This window comes from Lonchura striata, chromosome 2 (assembly GCF_046129695.1).
Source record: "Lonchura striata isolate bLonStr1 chromosome 2, bLonStr1.mat, whole genome shotgun sequence".
Classification (NCBI taxonomy): domain Eukaryota; kingdom Metazoa; phylum Chordata; class Aves; order Passeriformes; family Estrildidae; genus Lonchura; species Lonchura striata.
In genome coordinates this window covers 91,483,466-91,501,989 of record NC_134604.1, presented here as the reverse complement: position 1 = coordinate 91,501,989, position 18,524 = coordinate 91,483,466, and the positions used below count along the sequence as shown (strand labels likewise).

Genomic DNA, 18,524 nt, shown 5'->3' with positions numbered 1-18,524 from the left:
ATTAAGTAACTTTTCCAGTGATACGCTTGTTTATCAAGTGGCTTAAACAGAGGAAGTATGTGGTCTTGTTTTGAAGTGAACTTTCTTGGTTTACAATGTGTATGAACCATCCATATAAATATGGATAGATTTTTACATTTTTCCAGCTTTCTGGTTACTGTGCTTCAGGACTCAAGTATTGTTGGGTCAGGTTTTGCATTCTGTCCCTACTGGAAAAAATAGTACAAAAAGTTTCTATCATCACTTGACTTGCCTAATTTTCTGTATTTGTTTGATCTAGGGCACATTTTAATTTGCTTATGACATCTTTGTATTCTGTTCAAGTAGAAGATGCTGCCTTTTGTAGGTTTTCTTCATTAAGTCAAGGAATGTGAAATAGTCAGTTTGATACAGGATAAAAAAGCTTACAAATGCAGGGTCTGTATAAGAAACCTTTTTTTCCTTACATTAGTATAACTGCTGCTGTTGTTGACTAGATATCTGGGGTCATATCTAGTGGTGAGAATTTTTTATGAGTACAGTAGATTTTCCCAAGGCTATGGCAGTGCTTTCTGGAAGCTCTGTGAAACCTTTTATCAGAGGACTTCGCTGCATGTCCTTTTCGTTTGTGAAATGTGTGACTACATATTTTTTCAGTCACACAGCTCATGTTAGGGAAAGAGGAAAGGCTGTATTTTGTGATCTAGGTTATAATAAAGCAGGTGGGGTATTGGTGTCTTTAACTGAGTTGGAGGTAAGGCTTGAATGGGATGGGCATTTTTTAATTAGGAGAGCTGGGGTTATTCAGCATGGAAAAGAGAAGGCTCCTGGGAGACTTCTCAATGACCTTCCAGTACTTCTAAAGAGTACTGGTTAAAGAGGGCTTATAAAAAAGAGGGGGCAGGTAGTGATGGGTCAAGGAGGAATGATTTTAACTAAAAGATGAGAGATATAAGATGAGATGTTAGGAAGAAATTCTCTACTATGAGGGTGGTGAGTCACTGGAACATGTTGCCCAGAGAAGCTTTGGATGCCCCATCCCTGAAAGTGTTCAAGGTCAGATTGGAAGGGGATGTGAGCAACCTAGTCTGGTGGAAGGTGTCCCTGCCAACAGCTAGGGATTGCAACAAGATGATCTTCCAATCCAAGCCTTTCTATGATACTGTGATTTCCAGGATTTTCATTCCATGTTTAATGAAAGGAGAGGACTAAAACCCTGTATTCAGGATTGTGTAGTCTGTTGTCTTACATTTAAAGTATGTCTTCTGATATCTCAGAATTTTAGGAAGTCTCAAAGCAGCAGATAAGTTTACCTGGCATCATTCTTGAACATTGCTTGCCTTTCTGAACATGTATGTAAGTTATAGTATCCAGTGAAAGTATTTTTAAGCTGAAGAATATACTAGAATATTGGATAATTTGGTAGTGATTTTCAAATCAATTTTTAATATAATTTAAAAATTAGCATTAATGAAATATATTTAGTGAAGTAAGACAGTTGTACAGTGTCAGCTACACTGATGGTGTGAATTGTAAACCTGTGTAAAAATCAAGCTTTTTTTTTTAAATGTCATAAATATTTGATGTCATGCTCTGGTATTACTAAAGCCTCTGTAGCTGACACCAGCGTACTTCTGATTACACTGGAACTACATTTGTCAAACTCTCAAATGGAAAAATGTGTATGAAGTTGCTTGCTTGTTACCTTCCTTGGGCTTCAGTTCTCCATTTGTTAGCCTAAAGTTTAGTCTCGTGTAGGGTGAATCAACAAAGCAAAAGTTGCTTGAAAGGAATTTATAATCTTGTGCTATTCCATTGGTAGGAGTGTAGATTGTTCCCAGCACATTCTTAATCTAAAAGCATTGGCTCCCTGTGCTCCACAGGAAAAAAAATCTTGTGAAGTATTTATCATTACTTCGATTTTAGGGCAGTTTACTTAGCTTCCTGTTTTCTTTAGTGGTTTTTGGTAAAACAATACCCTTGAAGCCCAGCTCTCTTCATAACCATTATGCAAAAGGCTCACGATCATCACCTTGTTGGGACAGTATTTCAGTTAAAATACTAGTATATTCTCTAATAGATGTATTTTCTAATATATTTCTAAATGTATGTAACTGTATTCAAATTTCAATTTTTTTCTAATATAATTTTTTAGGACTTGATAGCCTGCTCGATGAAAACAGAATATCAGATTTGACCCAGACATACCAGCTGTTCAGCCGGGTAAAAGGTGGGCAGCAGATCCTTTTGCAACATTGGAGCGAATACATCAAGGTATTTACAAATTTCAAAGATCTATTACTAATGTAAAAATTTATGCTGTTACAAATTTCTTCTGTCAAAGCCAAGAGTAATATATAGGTATATCACCAAATTTCTGTTTTAAGTAAATATGGGGAGGGATGTTAATGCTTCAGTAACAATCACATGATAAGAAACAGCAACACCTGCTTTGGTTTTAAATTTCTACTTGGAAATTTCTTTCCTTATAGGTTTGAACATTATACAGGATGTTTTTGGTTGCCTTGCTTTTAAATAGAACCAGGTGCACATGTGTTTAGACTATGCTGGTCTGTACTATATGTTGTTTTGCTGCAAATACACTCAATGTTTACATACCTGCGAAACCTGCTGTTCTTCTGCAGTTAGCCAGTGCTACTTGTAACCAACCTGCAACAATGCTGATAGGTTTTAAGGATGTTGGGAAGGGAATGCTCCTACTGAAAATAATCCATCAGTCGTATTTAGATGTTTAGGGTTTGTTTGTTAGGCGTAATGTCCATATAGTATGCTGCCCCAGAGAGCTTGCACTCTAGTGCTCTTTCAAGATGAAGGCAGGAAAGTGTCACAGAAGATTTTTCCCCCTGGAGTTGATAATTCCTGATGTCAGGGCTCTTCCCTGAATTGCCCATGTGTTCATCAGCCTTCAGGACTAAGTGCACAACATCAGTTAATTCCAGAGGTGCCTTTTCTGTGCACCTATGTATGGAGTTCAAGCATGATCCAGCAGTGCTGCAGCTCATGGGAGTGGGACATGGCTACCCTCTGCCCCCAGAACTGAGGAAGAGTTTACTCCTTAGAGTGTTGCCCAATTGAATGGTGGTGCTGTGCCTGAGGAGAGTCCTCTTTATTCTTTCTTTCTCCCAGATCATGCTCATCACTTAATCCTAGTGCTGCCTGCCGCTACACAGGCTCTCCTATGATCTGTTGTATCACAATACCTGGGCAAGGTCAGTTTAATCCCAGGTTTAATGAGCTAGACTCACAGAAAAGTCTGGTCCAAGGAAAGAAGTAGGAGTTCAAGATGTGTAGAAAATAGGGAAAGGAATCTCTTCTCTCACAACAGCAAGTTGTTAAATTGGCTTATCATACCCTGTATTTCACAGAATCAGACCTCTTGCAGCTTTAGGATGATGTGTACCTGCTCAAAAACCTAGAAAACATTTTCTGTAGTGTCAGTAAATCTCCTTCCAAACATTCTCTGTGGCAGTGAAGAGAGGCTTCAAGAACTTCTAATGTTTATCTTGTGAGCCCTGTGGTAAGGCTTTATGTTCCATTGTAGTGACCCTTTTGGGAATTCAGAGGTGCCATTTGGCTTTTTGCATCTAGATTTGCTGTTTCAGAATGGAGGGAAACCTTGCAATTTATGAATGTACCTGACAGAGATTGTGAGATGCCCAAATGCTGTATTAATGAAGGGGAAATTGTGACAAGTGGAAGATCTGATGGACTAGGTGACCATCAGAGGTCTCTTCCAGCCTAAACTGTTCTGTGATTCTGTGATACATGTTGATTTTGAGGACCTTGGGAGCCTTGTGTTCAGCTTTACTGTGAAATGGTACTTGAGTGAGATCTCCGTGAAAGATGACAGTGGCTAATTAGATAATGCCATGGAAATTCTGAGGCTGGAGAGGGACTTCTCCCTCTCTCTTTTGGTATTGTTGGCTAACATACTTCAGTTGGCAAAAATATATCAATTGAATACTGTTTTGCTTGTGCTGTGTCCTCTTTCTCACCTTGGAAAGCTGATCATTCTGTCCAGGGTACTGATCAGTGTTACTAAACAAATGTAAATTGTCCAGTAGATGAAAAATCCTCCTTTACAGGATATTTTAGATATCTATTAGACAAATGGTGTTCTATCTCTGAGATAATAAATGTAGGAACAGGAAGAGAAAGTCAAGTCTGTGGCTGCTTCTTGTGCTTGAGAAAGTCTTGTTTCCCTTCAAATCAGCTAGGATCATTTTGGTTTAGAGCCCTTGATGAAAAAGAAATCTTTGAGGGCTGAGCAGTAGTTAAATTTTTGCTATTTGTTTAATCAGTTAAGCTCCGTAGTGGACTTAACAAAAACAAGCCAAAGTTTTTCTTTATACATAATGTTTCTCAGGCAGTTTCCATTTAATTTATTTTACATGAATCATAGTTCTGTATCTCACTGTGAACTTGCACATCATAGTCATGTCTACTGTATATTGTTTTTACTTTTGTCTTAAATGTAAATAATCTTTAAATCAAGGACTAATGTTTGAAATCCATTAACGTATGTCTAGTTTTTATTTTAAATTTCAATACATCTCATTTTTTAAAAACTTTAAGTCGTAAGTAGTTCTGTAAAAAAAAAAAATCATTTTTCTAATGATAATTTTTATAAGGGTACATGTGTCTGTTGGGGAAGATAGGTAACACTCTGAAGTATTTTACTATCAAAGTGTTTGTTTTACAGAACTTTGGGACAACAATAGTGGTTAATCCTGAAAAAGACAAGGATATGGTGCAAGAGCTACTAGATTTTAAGGATAAAGTGGACCATATCATAGAAGTGTGCTTTCAGAAAAATGAAAAATTTATAAACTTGATGAAGGAGTCCTTTGAAACATTTATCAACAAGAGACCAAATAAGCCTGCAGAATTGATAGGTACACAAATATTTTTCTGTAAAATATTTCAAAAATCTGTAGAAAGCATGATGATGCTGCTGAGTGTGCTAGTGCAGTAGTGGTGCAGTCGCATTCTGCTTTAGCAGACTGGTTTTGGGACACGAGGCAAACGTGACCCCGGGCGCGTGGCGGGCCCCAGGAGCTTGGGTGTGCTGTCAGGGGCCTGGTGGAGCATGTCACCCTCCTGTCCCTGCGCGCTGCTGCTTGCACGGGGCCTGCTGCTAACAACTGCCAGGGGGAAGAGCAGCTGTGGCAAGGAAAGGGGAACTGGCTTTAATTGTGGGTGTAGAGGAGTTTTGGTGGATGTTCTGGATCTCTCAGAAAGAAGTAAGTACAGCTCATCCATCTGCCTTGAAGGCTGAAGTTGGGATAACAATTTTAAAGCCTTCAGATACAAGGAGTTTTAATAGAGGGGAAAAAAACCCACTACCTTGACAGGAGAACTCATGCTTATTAAGGGGAAAGATAATAACAAATACTTTAAACATATTATTTAGTTTATCCCTGATCAGGCAGAAGGTATACTAGCAGTTTTGCTGCTGAAAAACTGGAGCCGTGGCATTTTACACCAGGAGAGGATACTGCTCCTTGGTTGTTTGTTTTTCCTCTGTACATTGTTTTGCCTTTATTTGGCTTATTTTGTGTCTTCCTTCTAAAATCAGTTTTATGTAGGACAGATTGCACAACACAGTGACACAGGTTAAAGCCATGATATCGGCTGTTGTCATTTGTGGATCCTGGTGTTCCAGCTCCCATAAAAGTTTTTTTACACAGAAAGTTGTATAAGGATACTAACATGACTTAATAAATACTTAGCTAAACTCAAGGCTTAACCTTATTTCTGAAACTACTAACTGGAAAGCATTGCTTCTGTTAAAATGTTAATATGCTCCTACAAAGGAGCATGAGGGACATGGTAAAGCTCTATAAAAATATAGTCCTGTTTATGTCATTTGTTTCCGTTTCTCATAAAATACATTCACATACATTGTATGCTTCCAAAACATTGTCTTTCAATAATTAATGTGCTTGTATGACACAAAATGTGGGAACTTCTAATGTATTAATTTTAATTATTGTACTGTATTCACGTTTTGCCTTTGACTATTCCTTTCTGCAGTACTTTTCCAATATATATAGTAGGGCTGCAGTAATATTCCAGTAATACAGAATAGCTCTGTTATTCCACTGAATGTAGGGATGGGAGAAGTGAAAATAGAAAATGTAGTGCTTACCCTGTGTTTTAACATATAATAGTATTTAACACATAGTAGTATTTCAAGCAGGAGATGCTTAAGTTGGTTATTTTAGATCTATTTTTTAAGCTGTTACCTCATTTTATTTATTTGTAGCAAAATATGTGGATTCCAAGTTAAGAGCTGGTAATAAAGAAGCAACAGATGAAGAGTTGGAAAGAATCCTTGACAAAATAATGATCATATTTAGATTCATTCATGGTAAGCAACAGCAATTCACTGTTGATGCAGTTAAAACTGATCCCTTTGCTACTAGCAGGGCTGCTTCCCTCTGAATGCAAGAGATCTTTTCCAGCATGAATTTCTGCTCAACTCAGTCTTTAATTCAGGTTGCCTTACTCTTGAAAAATAAATATATGGGGGAGGATGAATAGTTCTGTGGAGATTGGCAAGTTACAGACCTTTCAGAGTCCTGTGAATGGAGAACTAAGAGTTAGAGGTGTTGCTGGAAGATTTTAACATAAATTAGCCATGGCTGTTACCACAACTTCTCCTCTAATGATTGTACAGACTTTCCTGTCCACTTACATATGTTGTAGGTACAAAACATGAAAATCCAGCAACTTTTCTTGGCTTGTCTTTTCTCATCATAGCTGAGAAGGAACACAGTGGAGGGCTCAGAATGACAGGAAAAAGTGTTATGGCTGAGTTTCACTGCCTTTGAAATGCATTTCCTGCATGTCTGTATCTATCTGAGCAAAACCCATGAATGTGTTAGGATTTTTTTTTCCCTAGATTGGACATCAGAAAAAACAGTGGCCTAATCCAATATAGATACAAATGTGTATCCTGAGCTGGGGTGGAATACCCAGAATTACCCAGTTCTGTATTAGTTTGTCTGAGATCTATGGGGATCTCTCCTCCTAAAAATCCCAAACAAGTCCAATATGATGGGAAAGCAGTCAAATCATAAAGTAGTGTAATTTGCATAATTGAATCATAATTGCAGCATTTTTGTCAGATGGAGATGGTGAATGAAAACAGTTGTAGTGGCAGTTTGTCTACCTAAGAGATTGATTTTTTTTTTTAATCTGTAATTTTCACCAGTTATTTTCCTCTATATAGTTTTGGTAGTACTGAGCTAAAAGCGTGGCTTTTATTTTGAGCTGTCTAGTACATAAGAGCTCTTTCAAGAGCAGATGATAAGTAGTAGGTAGTTTCTGGGCATTGGCCTTTTCAGTAATATCGTGATGCAGCTGGTTCATGGAACTTGGTCAGGACAGGATGGGGAAGGAAAAAGACTACCATAAGAAGCCCTAAGTTGGAAGCTGTTCATGAGGAATTATGGGGGGCTACTGTAGGCAGCACAAGTAGTGGCTTGGGTTACAGTAAATTTGTTCCTCTTAAAAGGGAAACACCTTGCACTGTCATATGGGAGAAGTTTGGGTTTAAGGTGTGAAAGTTTGGGGATATCTATATGACTCATTCATTTAGAAGACCTGTTGGCAAACCATGTGAGAAGACTTCTGTTAAATTTTCTTTCCCTTAGGCTTTGAAAATCGATCCTTTAAAACATAGAAAACCTCCCCCCACCTTTTTTTCTTTTTTTTTAATAAATCAGACCAGTGGAGGGTGAATGTTCTTCTGGACCCCAGAATGTGTTTTGCAGCTGATTCAATGGGAAATACAAGGCAGCCCAAGCTCCTGGGGCAGAAATAAATAAGTAAATATTTTGCAAAATATGTTAAAAATGACAAAAATATAAAAAGAACAAAATGTCTACATGTTTTTCTTCACTGCTACGGAATGAATATTGTTCTGTTAACCACCTTGTCGTAAGAAAGGCTTATGTCACAAACCTGAAGGCCAGTGATACAGATAGACTGTGTCATTTAATTTCATTCTATTTATTGTTTCAATTTCCTTACAGGGAAAGATGTGTTTGAGGCATTTTATAAGAAAGACTTGGCCAAAAGACTGCTGGTTGGAAAAAGTGCATCAGTAGATGCTGAGAAGTCCATGTTGTCAAAGCTTAAACATGGTAGGTGTCTTCAAATGCATTAAATTTGTATTGCTTTTTGGCATGCAAATTTGGAATCCAAATTTTCATGTGCTTTTAAGATGTGGCAAGCCAAATTTTAAGTAATAGCTGTTCAGCTCTTAAATACTAAGAGAGGGTGTAAGTGTATGTGTGTATATATATGTATGTATGTATCAGACCTTTCATTATGCTCAGCAAGAACTGTAAGGCTGACTTCTTATGTATGAGAAGATATACCTACCTTCTGTCAGTATAATGTACTTACAGAGGAGCAAATACCTGAAAATGGTTCCTATTTGTGGGTGCTCTGTATCCTGGCAAATGTGGCTCAGCTGTCTCAGGTTAAATGTTTATCACTTGTTCTGTGCTTCTTTGTAATTGTGGGATCTTTACTTTTTTTTTGTTTGTGTGACAGAATGTGGCGCTGCTTTTACCAGCAAACTGGAGGGTATGTTCAAAGACATGGAACTCTCCAAAGATGTCATGGTACAGTTCAAGCAGGTACATTAGCTTTTGTTTGTATACTAGATTTTCCACAGTCATGGGGAGGCATTTAATGGTGCTATTTTAGCTTAATCCGTTGGATTAAGCTAAAATTAATCAAAACAGCTTTGAGCAGGTCTTAGTCATAATAGTAGTGTCTACTTAGTGTTCTGTTTATACAACAGAATTTATTTATTGTATACAATAATTTTACATTTTCATTTGATTCCTTTTAAAGTAAGTTAGTCTAAATACCACATAGTAATTTAGTTGACTGAAATCCTTGGAAGTCTGTATCCCCTCAGTCTGTATACTGGTGCTGCTCTGATGAACTTTTTGTGAACGGCCCACACCAGAGAAACACTGTGAAGGTTGCTAAGTGCACAGAAACTGTGAATGTCTCAGCCCAAGAGTTTCCAGCTTGTTGGTGACCAATGAATGCTTGCAGGAAGTACTGTACATGCTCACCCTGTTGTTGCATTTCTCTCTGGGTACTTGTTTTGGGGCCTTACTGAAGTCAGGATGCTGGGTCAGAGACCTAACCCAGGGCAACACCTGTAATGGAATACTGTAGTGACTCTTCTGTCCCAGATTTTGCAGTCTGGCTTGACTGGTGCTCTACTCCAATTATATGAAACATTTTTGTCTAACAGATGTAGAATTCCAAGGCGATCCTTTAGATCTTAGTCTTTGCTATGGTTTCTTTTCTTTTGCTTTATTTGCATTTGATTAAAGCTTCTTTGACATCAGCACCCTATATAGACAGAGTTTTAGAATATTTCAAGGCATGTTGATCTTTTCTTTGTACTCCCAGCCGCTTGCTGTGTTTTGAAGATGGGGAGGTGGTCACTAGATAGTTACTCAAAATCCTGGTAGAGCATGTCTAACCAAGGTTGTGGCCTGTAAGAATTTTTAATTGTTTTAAACATAATATAAATATAATTTAAATTTAATAGTAAATTTCTAACTTAAATATATACATTTTCTAATTTAGTATGCAGATAGGATACTAGAATAATTTTTGTCTCTTGTATTTTAGTATATGCAGAACCAAAGTGACCCAGGAAATATAGACCTGACAGTAAATATATTAACCATGGGATATTGGCCAACTTACACACCTATGGAAGTCCACTTGAATTCAGAGGTTTGTGTTTGAATTCTTCTTCTAAATACACTTTACACAGGGTACATTAATGCCCTTCATGTAAAGTTTTTCCGCTAGATATCTAAGCGGTTTATGTAATTTTAAGGATTTCAGAATTGCAAAAAATATAATGTAGTGGATAAATTCTACTTTTTTCAGATTATTATTTCACTCAGTGTGGGGGCTTTTTTACCTATATAATAATAATAATAATAATAATATCATTCCCTTACTTAGCATTGCAGTCAGTTACTTAAAAGTTTGCAATTGGTCAGTTCACTTTAGTCAATCTTTAACTACATTGGTTAGGCACTTTGAACTAGTCAATGATGGTTTTGTAAGTTCCTTTTTTCAAAGATCCTTTGTCTGTTCCCTGCCATGTGTCACACAAAACTAACCCCTGCATTTAAATAGTATTTGCTTGGCAAAGGATTGTTTCCAAGTTGAGAGATTTTTGCAAAGCTTCTTTCTGTAGCAATTTAGGTTGAAATGTGTATTTGGAGTCCCTATTTTTTACAGTACCTTGTTTGATCGGAGGTATGGGAAGCACTTCAGAGGCCAGAGGTGGTAATGGGGTTCCCACTCAGTTTGGAAGATATGGAAGCTCTTGTACTCTTGTTCCTGAGGTGTCGTTTCCTCTGTGGCAGACTATTTCTAGAGAATCCAGCCTGAGCAACACATCATGCAAATGGAGGGGTAGAACCTCTTACTTGGAAGTAAGAGGGCATAAAGTAGTGGCATTGGACTGGAGCTCCATTCCATCCACAAACTACAGGAAGAACTTAAGAGCAGATGGTACTAGTCAGGGCAAAGGTGTGAGATGATGGATGCTTTTTGTCCCATGACTTCTAGGTCAGATTCAAAGTCTGGGACAAAATCAGTATCTCTTTTGAGGCTTAAAACCCTTTAAAGGGAGTTTATTTTACTGTTATTCAAAACAAGCAAATTAAAAACCCAAGGAAAATTCAGTTATTTTTGAATTGAGGCTGCATAGTAGTACCAGTGTACTTGAGAGCAAAATTTTGCTCTTTGGATTAAGCTTTTCCCACAAAATAACCTATTGGGAAACATGGTTGAGGAGAATAAAGAAATTACATGTGCGAAATAGTTTTGTATCACTGCAAGATATAGTGCTAGTGTTTTTTCTCTTTCCTTAACAGATGATAAAGCTTCAAGAGGTATTTAAAACCTTTTACCTTGGAAAACACAGTGGTCGAAAACTTCAGTGGCAGACCACTTTAGGACATGCTGTCCTAAAGGCAGAATTTAAGGAAGTAAGTTTGCTTGGATAATGCTTTGCCTGTTAGGTTTAAATTTAAATCAATTATTTGTAATCTAATAAGGTGTTGCATTTTTTATAAAGGTACCAACATTTTTTTGGAGGAACAATCAGAATTCAGTACTGTTATTTTATTAAACTGAAATACTACCTAGCTAACAAGACAGCAATGTGATATCTTTTGGTAATATTAATTTCATAGGAATTGTTGCTCATTCAAATAAATTAAGTTGTAATAAAGCAAGAAATTGAAACAAGAAAAAGAACACAGCATTTTTTATCTTTAATTTGGAATTGTTTTGATTGTAGAAATGCTGGTGATGCTTTTAGTATGCTTGGCATACATAAAGAGACTGAAAGTGTGAGTCATATGATGGCTGTGGATAAAATTTAAATGCTTGTTGAATTATTTAACTGTTAAATAACTGCACTGTTTGTTCATGTGGTTTTGTTGTTACTGTTAGAAGAGGAAAAAAAAGAGGTTTTATAAATATCCTGTTTCCCCAATACTACATTCAGGCAGATTCTTCTGTGTGCCAGGCATTCTAAAATGCATATCCATTCTTCTAGAAATAGAAAAATTAATGTGTACTTTCTGTAACTGTCAAATGTAGGGAGTACAATATAAAATTCTCTGAATATTACTATTATTTGTTGTTTCTCTTTTAGGGGAAGAAGGAGTTTCAAGTATCACTCTTTCAGACACTAGTATTGCTTATGTTTAATGAAGGAGATGAATTCAGTTTTGAAGAAATTAAAATGGCTACTGGTGTAGGTACGAAGAATACTTTCTGATTTTTAAATTTATTCATCAAGTGATTAGCAATTAAGATTTGGTATGTGAAGGCCTAATTTTAAGAAATTTGTCATGATCATTAGGACAAATTTCATGTGCCAATAGCATACACACCCTAAAAGAGATGCGGAAGACAGACTGCAGGTGTTTCTTAGTGTATTTTCCTGGTGTGTAAAATCGACACTTCACAAAATTATTAGTAAGAGCTGTGTGGCATGTAGTACTACTAACAATCTATTAGATTTACAAAATGTATCACTGCATTTAAAATTTAAGTGGTGGTAAAGAATGTTGTGTGTACAATTTATTTTTGCTCCTGTTCAGTTTCACATACTATATTTTGAAAATAATCTGTTGTAGAATGCTATTAGTTGGAGGTGATTTAAGAGAGTATTTTCAGATGAACTGTTTGGAGAGCTCACCTACCTGTTGCCCATTCCTGTGGCTGGAGTGCCCCTTCACAGCAGGTCTGATTTGTACAGAGCAGTGCTGTGTGCTGGGTGTGTCTGCACTTGAACCTGAAGGACAAAGAAAGCTGAGGAAGAGAGTAGAATTTTGTTTTTAACCATCTGCAGTATCTGTCTTGTGTTTTTATGTTCTTGGGTGGGTTTTTTTCCCCTGAATTATTACACTCTCTTGAAATAGTTATAGCCAAAACATTGTCATCATTACTCTCTGCAAGTTTTGCATCAGTCAGCAGCTTATACCCAGTAGTCTTTCATATCTTATAACTTAAGATCAACCAGTATTTGAGCCCTTACTAGTATTAAAATATTGTAATATATTTACTGAAGGACTCTAAAATGGGGATACCAAGAATCCTTGTGGTTCAGAGTGATGTATTGCAGAAGGAAGTGAAGCCTGGGTGCTCCATTGTCTCAGTGTCAATGCTTCCAGTTACTTAGTCATCCTCTCCCTTAATGGTAAGGGAGCTGTAGAAAATCCATGTCAGTGACAATAGTCATAAGGATAGTATAGAGAGGCTCATTAGGTTGGAGGGCAATGTTTACAGAACAAACACAGGTTCATGCAAGCCTGATCCAGATCCTGATCCAGGCTTTCTCATCTTAGATTTCTGTCCCTTGGAGCTTGCATTCTGGCTGCCTGACAGCAACAGATAAGCTGCTGCATGGAAATCCATTCCATTATAGCACAAAATAAGGAATTCAATAGACTGGGTTTAAGGCAGGTGCCTGGAATTGGTAGTTGGGAGCTACCTATATGTCATTGCACTGAGCATCATGTCTGTATTTCTCTCCCCTTTAGAGAAGTAGTATAGAAATTCAGGTGGTAAGGACAGTTCATGGTCCATAGGATTCCTGTGAGGCCAGGATGAATAGCACAGAATCACAGAATGGCTTGGATTGGAAGGGTCTTAAAGATAATCTAGTTCCAGCCCCCTGCCCTGGGCAGGGACACCTTCCATTAAGCCAGGTTACTCAGCTCCATCCAACCTGGTCTTGAACACTTCCAGGGAAGGAGAATCCAGAACTTCTCTGGACAACATGTTCTAGTGCCTTGCCATTCTGACAAGAAAGACTTTATTTCTAATATCTAATCTATTCTGTTTCATTTTGAAGCCATTCCTCCTTGTTATGTCACTACATGGTCTTGTAAATTTACAAGTTCCTCTCCATTTTTCTTGTAGGGATTAGCTGGCTGTGGTTGGAATTTGTGTTTTCCAATCACTGTTACAATAAATCATCATCAGCCTCTTTAATGAGATTGTCATTGGTACATTAGGACAGCGAGAAAATGCAGAAACTGCTACTCAGAGAAAGAACGGTCATTTTCTGTCTGATTGTACATCCTCAAGATATGTTATCCAAATATATTCTGTGGTTTTACTTGCCTATCAAGGGAGTCTCTAGGAGCTGTAGTTCTTACGTCTACTTCAGAGAGTGATAGGTAATTGTAAATGCCTTCTTTTTGGCATACTGTAACCTGTGGCTTAACATGAAAATCTCGAGTGTTGTGTTTGAGCAAAAATATGGCTCAAAAATCTGTATTTACTGGGGCTGAAACACACAAAATGTCTCAAATGTCATAAATGCCTGTTTAGCCCGCATGGTTTAAAGGGTTTTTCTGAGAAATCATGGAACAGTTGGAAGTTTAAAAGAAGGAAAAAGTTGTTGTGTGTAAAAGCTTAAGTATTTTAAAAATAGCAATAGTGTTAATCTTTTACTCAGCTGTACTTCAGCACTAGACTGCAAAACCTTTTTTTCAGTTTTTAGGCTAAAACTCTGTTCAGGAGATCCAACACATTCAGTGATAATTTTATACTATGAATAAAGTATTCTAGAGAATGCTATAAAGTATTCTAGAGGCTGTTTCAATGCAAAATCTTGATACAAGACTTTGCAACATAATTAGAATGTTTAAGACTTCATTTTATCTTGTCTAAATGCTTTTAGCCTGAAATATTGCTAGATAAAATTTTCTTCACACACTTGCATCTACTACTTTCCTGCTTTAGGGGAAGTTTGACTATAATAGCTGTCAGCTCTACCCTCCCACAAAACATCTTCTTGTCAACTTAGACTTCTGTATTTTTATTCTATTATGTATTTTTTGCTGTGTGATAAAAACACTCATCAAATCTTGAAATAGGTGGCTTTGAGTTTCTTGTCATACACTGACTTTTTCTTTCCCCAAGTCCTGTTACTACCACACAAAACTAAAGCAATAAAACTAAGTTTGTGTTAATGTGAAATATTTTCTGAAACTATTTTGGAAGGAAAACTCACTGAGATGAGCCTAAATCTGTCTTTCTGATGTATATAATCCTGTGTATGCTCTCAGCATTTAACCTGTGAAAGACAAGACCAAGTTTGAAGGCTGTGAGCTACTTCATAATTAGAACTTAGTTGGAATAAAGTAGTAACATAAAGCAACTGGCTTTTCTATTTATTTCTGTTAATCTCATATTTCTGTTAATCTCATAAAACTCTTGATGTTAATGTTTTGTTCTGCTTTCTCCCATATTTGAACTCTTTCACAGAGGACAGTGAATTAAGAAGAACATTGCAGTCTTTAGCTTGTGGAAAAGCACGAGTATTGATTAAAAATCCAAAGGGCAAGGATGTAGAAGATGGAGATAAATTCATCTTTAATGGAGATTTCAAGCATAAATTGTTTAGAATAAAGATCAATCAGATTCAAATGAAAGAAACAGTACGTACTTTCTTATGTATTAACTATTTATCTACATATCCCATATGGAAAGACAATCTCTAGTATTTTTTGCATATAAAAAATGAAATTTTTGCAGATAAAGAAATGAATATTTCATTTCAAATGGTAATTAATTTTTAGAGTAGTCAAGGTGACTCAGAGGTAATAAAGACTTTAAAATCACTGAAATTGAAAACAACTTAGGTTGCTTCCTTTGCTTGCAAATTTAAATGCCTATATATTAAACTAAAAGGATGTTGTAGGTGTTTCAGTCCATCTTAGAAGTTTCTGTGGTATTGCTGTAGTGTTGGTACTATATTGGACTCATGAATCAAATGTCACCATATCACTTCTATATTTAGCAGGTAAAGAAGGCTATAAAAGTCAGGGTTGTCCTTCATTCTGCAATGAAAACAAACCTTTTTTATTGTAGCTGAATTCTCATTCTTGACACAAGGTGACATTTTCTAATTAACAGGACTTGTTTCTTTTTTGCATTTGCATGTTGAATTCCCTGAAGAGTCAAAACTGGATTTTGACAAAACGCTGCTGTATTTGGTCTGTCAAAGTGTTATGTGTTCTCTCAAAAATCTCCAGGGAGTTTCCAAGATTTATTTTATTTATTAAATAATGTAAAGTAAGACACAATTTTTCCTTTACATTATCCTGAATTTTCTCTTTTACTTTCTTTAGCAGTACACTTCACATCACTTAGCCCTTAGAAATCAGTAATGCATGCATCTGTCTCAAAAATAAATAAGAATGCATGAGCTTCATGTTATTGTGAAGGTTAACTATAGAGATAAAATTAATAAAAAGTAGTAACAGAGGGTGATATAATTTGTGGTGTTGTATTGTTCTTTAGGTTGAGGAACAAGTCAGCACAACTGAAAGAGTATTTCAGGACAGGCAATATCAGATTGATGCTGCTATTGTACGAATAATGAAGATGAGGAAGACTCTTGGTCATAATCTTCTTGTTTCTGAATTGTATAATCAACTGAAATTTCCTGTAAAGGTAACTCATGGGGTTTTGGGTTTTTTTGGTCAAACCATCCTAGATTTATCTAAATGTATGTAATATATGTTTCTATTCACCTTTTCTATAAGAGCAAGAAATGTCAAATATCATAGAATTAGACCCAAAGATTAAGGTATTGTGTGAAGAGAAGTAAGTTGGAGTATCAGTACTACATCAGTTATATACTGTAGTGCATTTCTTATGTAGCTTTTAGCAGTATTTTTTTTTTAATGTTTGCCTTTGTATTACTAACTGTTACACTAATCTTATCTTTTCTTGTAGCCTGGAGACTTGAAAAAGAGAATTGAATCTCTCATTGACAGAGACTATATGGAGAGAGACAAAGACAACCCCAATCAGTACCACTATGTTGCATAAAGGAGAAGAATAGTTTTATTTAAAAAAATTGAGAAACTTAAAAATAAAAACCAAAATCATCCACATATGTCTTTAGGACACCAAATACCTATGCTGTTCCAGACTTTCCTTTTAGCAGATTGATCAGGTTGATCTATTTTATTCAACCAGCTGCATGCACTGCTGTGGAAAAGAAGCAAAATGACATGTTAATTGATCACCTTTGTCAAGACTTCTTACTAATTTTAAATGCCCTGGGTTTTTTTTTTTCCCTTTAGTTAATCTTTTGTTCTCTTGGGTTCTTCAAAATTTAGCTTTACCGTTTTGTTTAACAACGTAATTGAAGTTGGATGGAAAGGTAAAATTACCTGTGTGAGAAATGCTTTTGTCATGGATGCAAGTCCTGTTTCTTCATTTAGGTGTTCCTAACTGCATCCATAAAGTCCCTATAAATGCTGCATTCTTTAGCTACAGTTACAATTTGAGTAACTTTTTAAAAACCCTTCATTGATGAACATGTATGTACAAGCAGTGTTGTTGAAATACACTGAAGTTTTGCACCATGAAAACCCTTAACTTGTGTTCATCAAGTTATTACAAACTTCAGTCTGGTTTGGATAAATCAGGTTTTGAAGTGAGATTCTTGATGTGCCAAGAGGACAACTGCATTCATGTGTGTACTGAGCTGTTGGATTATTTAGCTAAAATATGGATTGTTCTATTATTACTACTTCTGCTGGCTTGGGTGGTGAAGATTAGATCTGAGTCAATGAGGCCCTACCTCATTTTAGGGCAGCAGGTGTATTTCACTGTTTCTGTAATTGCCGTAACATTGAGTTCTGCCTTGAAAATAACATCCAGGGAACCTACTGTACAGCGTGCTCTACTTTAAGAAAACAAAAACTTTTTTTAAAAAATACTTTTGTGGTCTCAATATTGGGGAAGCATAGCTTTTTGTCTTGAAAGACTTAAGGACTTTGTGAGTACTTTGTTACATATTGTACATATGTAAGTTGATTTGAATTAAAGAGTGAAAGACACTGTAGATCTGTTAGATAACTGTAAGGAAGATACCTTTATTGGCAATGCTTGCAAGACTGTTTATTTTCCTGACTTGTCTACTGGTATGCTTCATTTTGAAAAAGAGCTACCAAAGGAGTTTTCATCACTACATAAAGGAGAATTTACCTAAGCAATATTTTCTTGAGAGATACCTTACTAAGTTTATGTAACGTGGGGTTTGTGCATCAATTAAAAGGCCACTTCTTAAAGTAAACAAAGCTATGAGGTGACAACTTGTGGAACTGCATATTAAAAGTCCTTATTCTGTCCTCTGGTGTTATTAATTTTATTGCATTCTGAATTATTTTTGTTCCCTTGTGTTTGGAGACTAAACATGTTTAGTTTATTGTATTTAAAGCATATTTAATATTATAATTTAATGCAGACTTATTTTAATATTTGAATCTTCAGTTAATGCAAATAAAATCTTTGATGCATATTAAGTATTAATTTCTTAGCCATTGTGAGAATGTGGCACTTTTTTGAGATTTTTTTTTTTAGTGCTATACCGTTCACTTTTTATGTATATGGAAACCAATCAGATCCATCTTACCAGACTTCTAAACCAAAAAGGAATATGTGCCTCACAGAAAGGTAATGGCCAGAGAGCCTTCATCCACACTGAAAGCTGGCAGTAGTGTGCAGTAGCTGTTAGGAAGCAGTGAGAATGTAGTGCCTGCCCCTTCTGAACCCAAATGTTCTGGTTCAGTAGTTTTAAACAATAGCTTAAAGCAGTGGTGTTATCCTGAAGATGACTGAAATGGTTCTGCTTCAAGAAGCAATGTTAATTAAAAGTGCTGAGATGTGCAGTTTTTCTTAATTGCCACAGACTGAGGGCTCATTGGCCATGTTATTCTGGTTTAGCAATTAAAAATTAATTGTTCCACAGCAGTGGAAATTATGAAGCCTGTCTTTCTGTGCTGTATGCCCTTGGTATCCAACTGTATCATCCCCTGCAAATAACCTGAAGCAGCAGTACTCAAGAGGAGTTGTCCTTGGTTCTGCCTTTCTGCTTGTGGGGGTGGGGGTTTTGTCCCTCATCAACTGCTCAA

At 36.4% G+C, this 18,524-nt stretch overlaps 1 protein-coding gene across 1 annotated transcript in view; it reads left to right on the top strand.

Moving 5' to 3' along the window:
- The window catches only part of CUL4A (cullin 4A), a 33,980-nt gene extending 16,065 nt beyond the window's left edge, over window positions 1–17,915 (top strand). The window contains exons 10-20 of the mRNA XM_077781568.1: window positions 2,135–2,253; window positions 4,703–4,895; window positions 6,269–6,373; window positions 8,043–8,153; window positions 8,569–8,654; window positions 9,676–9,783; window positions 10,944–11,057; window positions 11,732–11,837; window positions 14,860–15,032; window positions 15,898–16,050; window positions 16,336–17,915. Of these exons, the coding sequence (XP_077637694.1) occupies window positions 2,135–2,253; window positions 4,703–4,895; window positions 6,269–6,373; window positions 8,043–8,153; window positions 8,569–8,654; window positions 9,676–9,783; window positions 10,944–11,057; window positions 11,732–11,837; window positions 14,860–15,032; window positions 15,898–16,050; window positions 16,336–16,431 (1,364 nt within the window). The 3' untranslated portion in view covers window positions 16,432–17,915. The remainder of the gene's footprint in view (window positions 1–2,134; window positions 2,254–4,702; window positions 4,896–6,268; window positions 6,374–8,042; window positions 8,154–8,568; window positions 8,655–9,675; window positions 9,784–10,943; window positions 11,058–11,731; window positions 11,838–14,859; window positions 15,033–15,897; window positions 16,051–16,335) is intronic.
- Window positions 17,916–18,524: the final 609 nt, after the last annotated feature.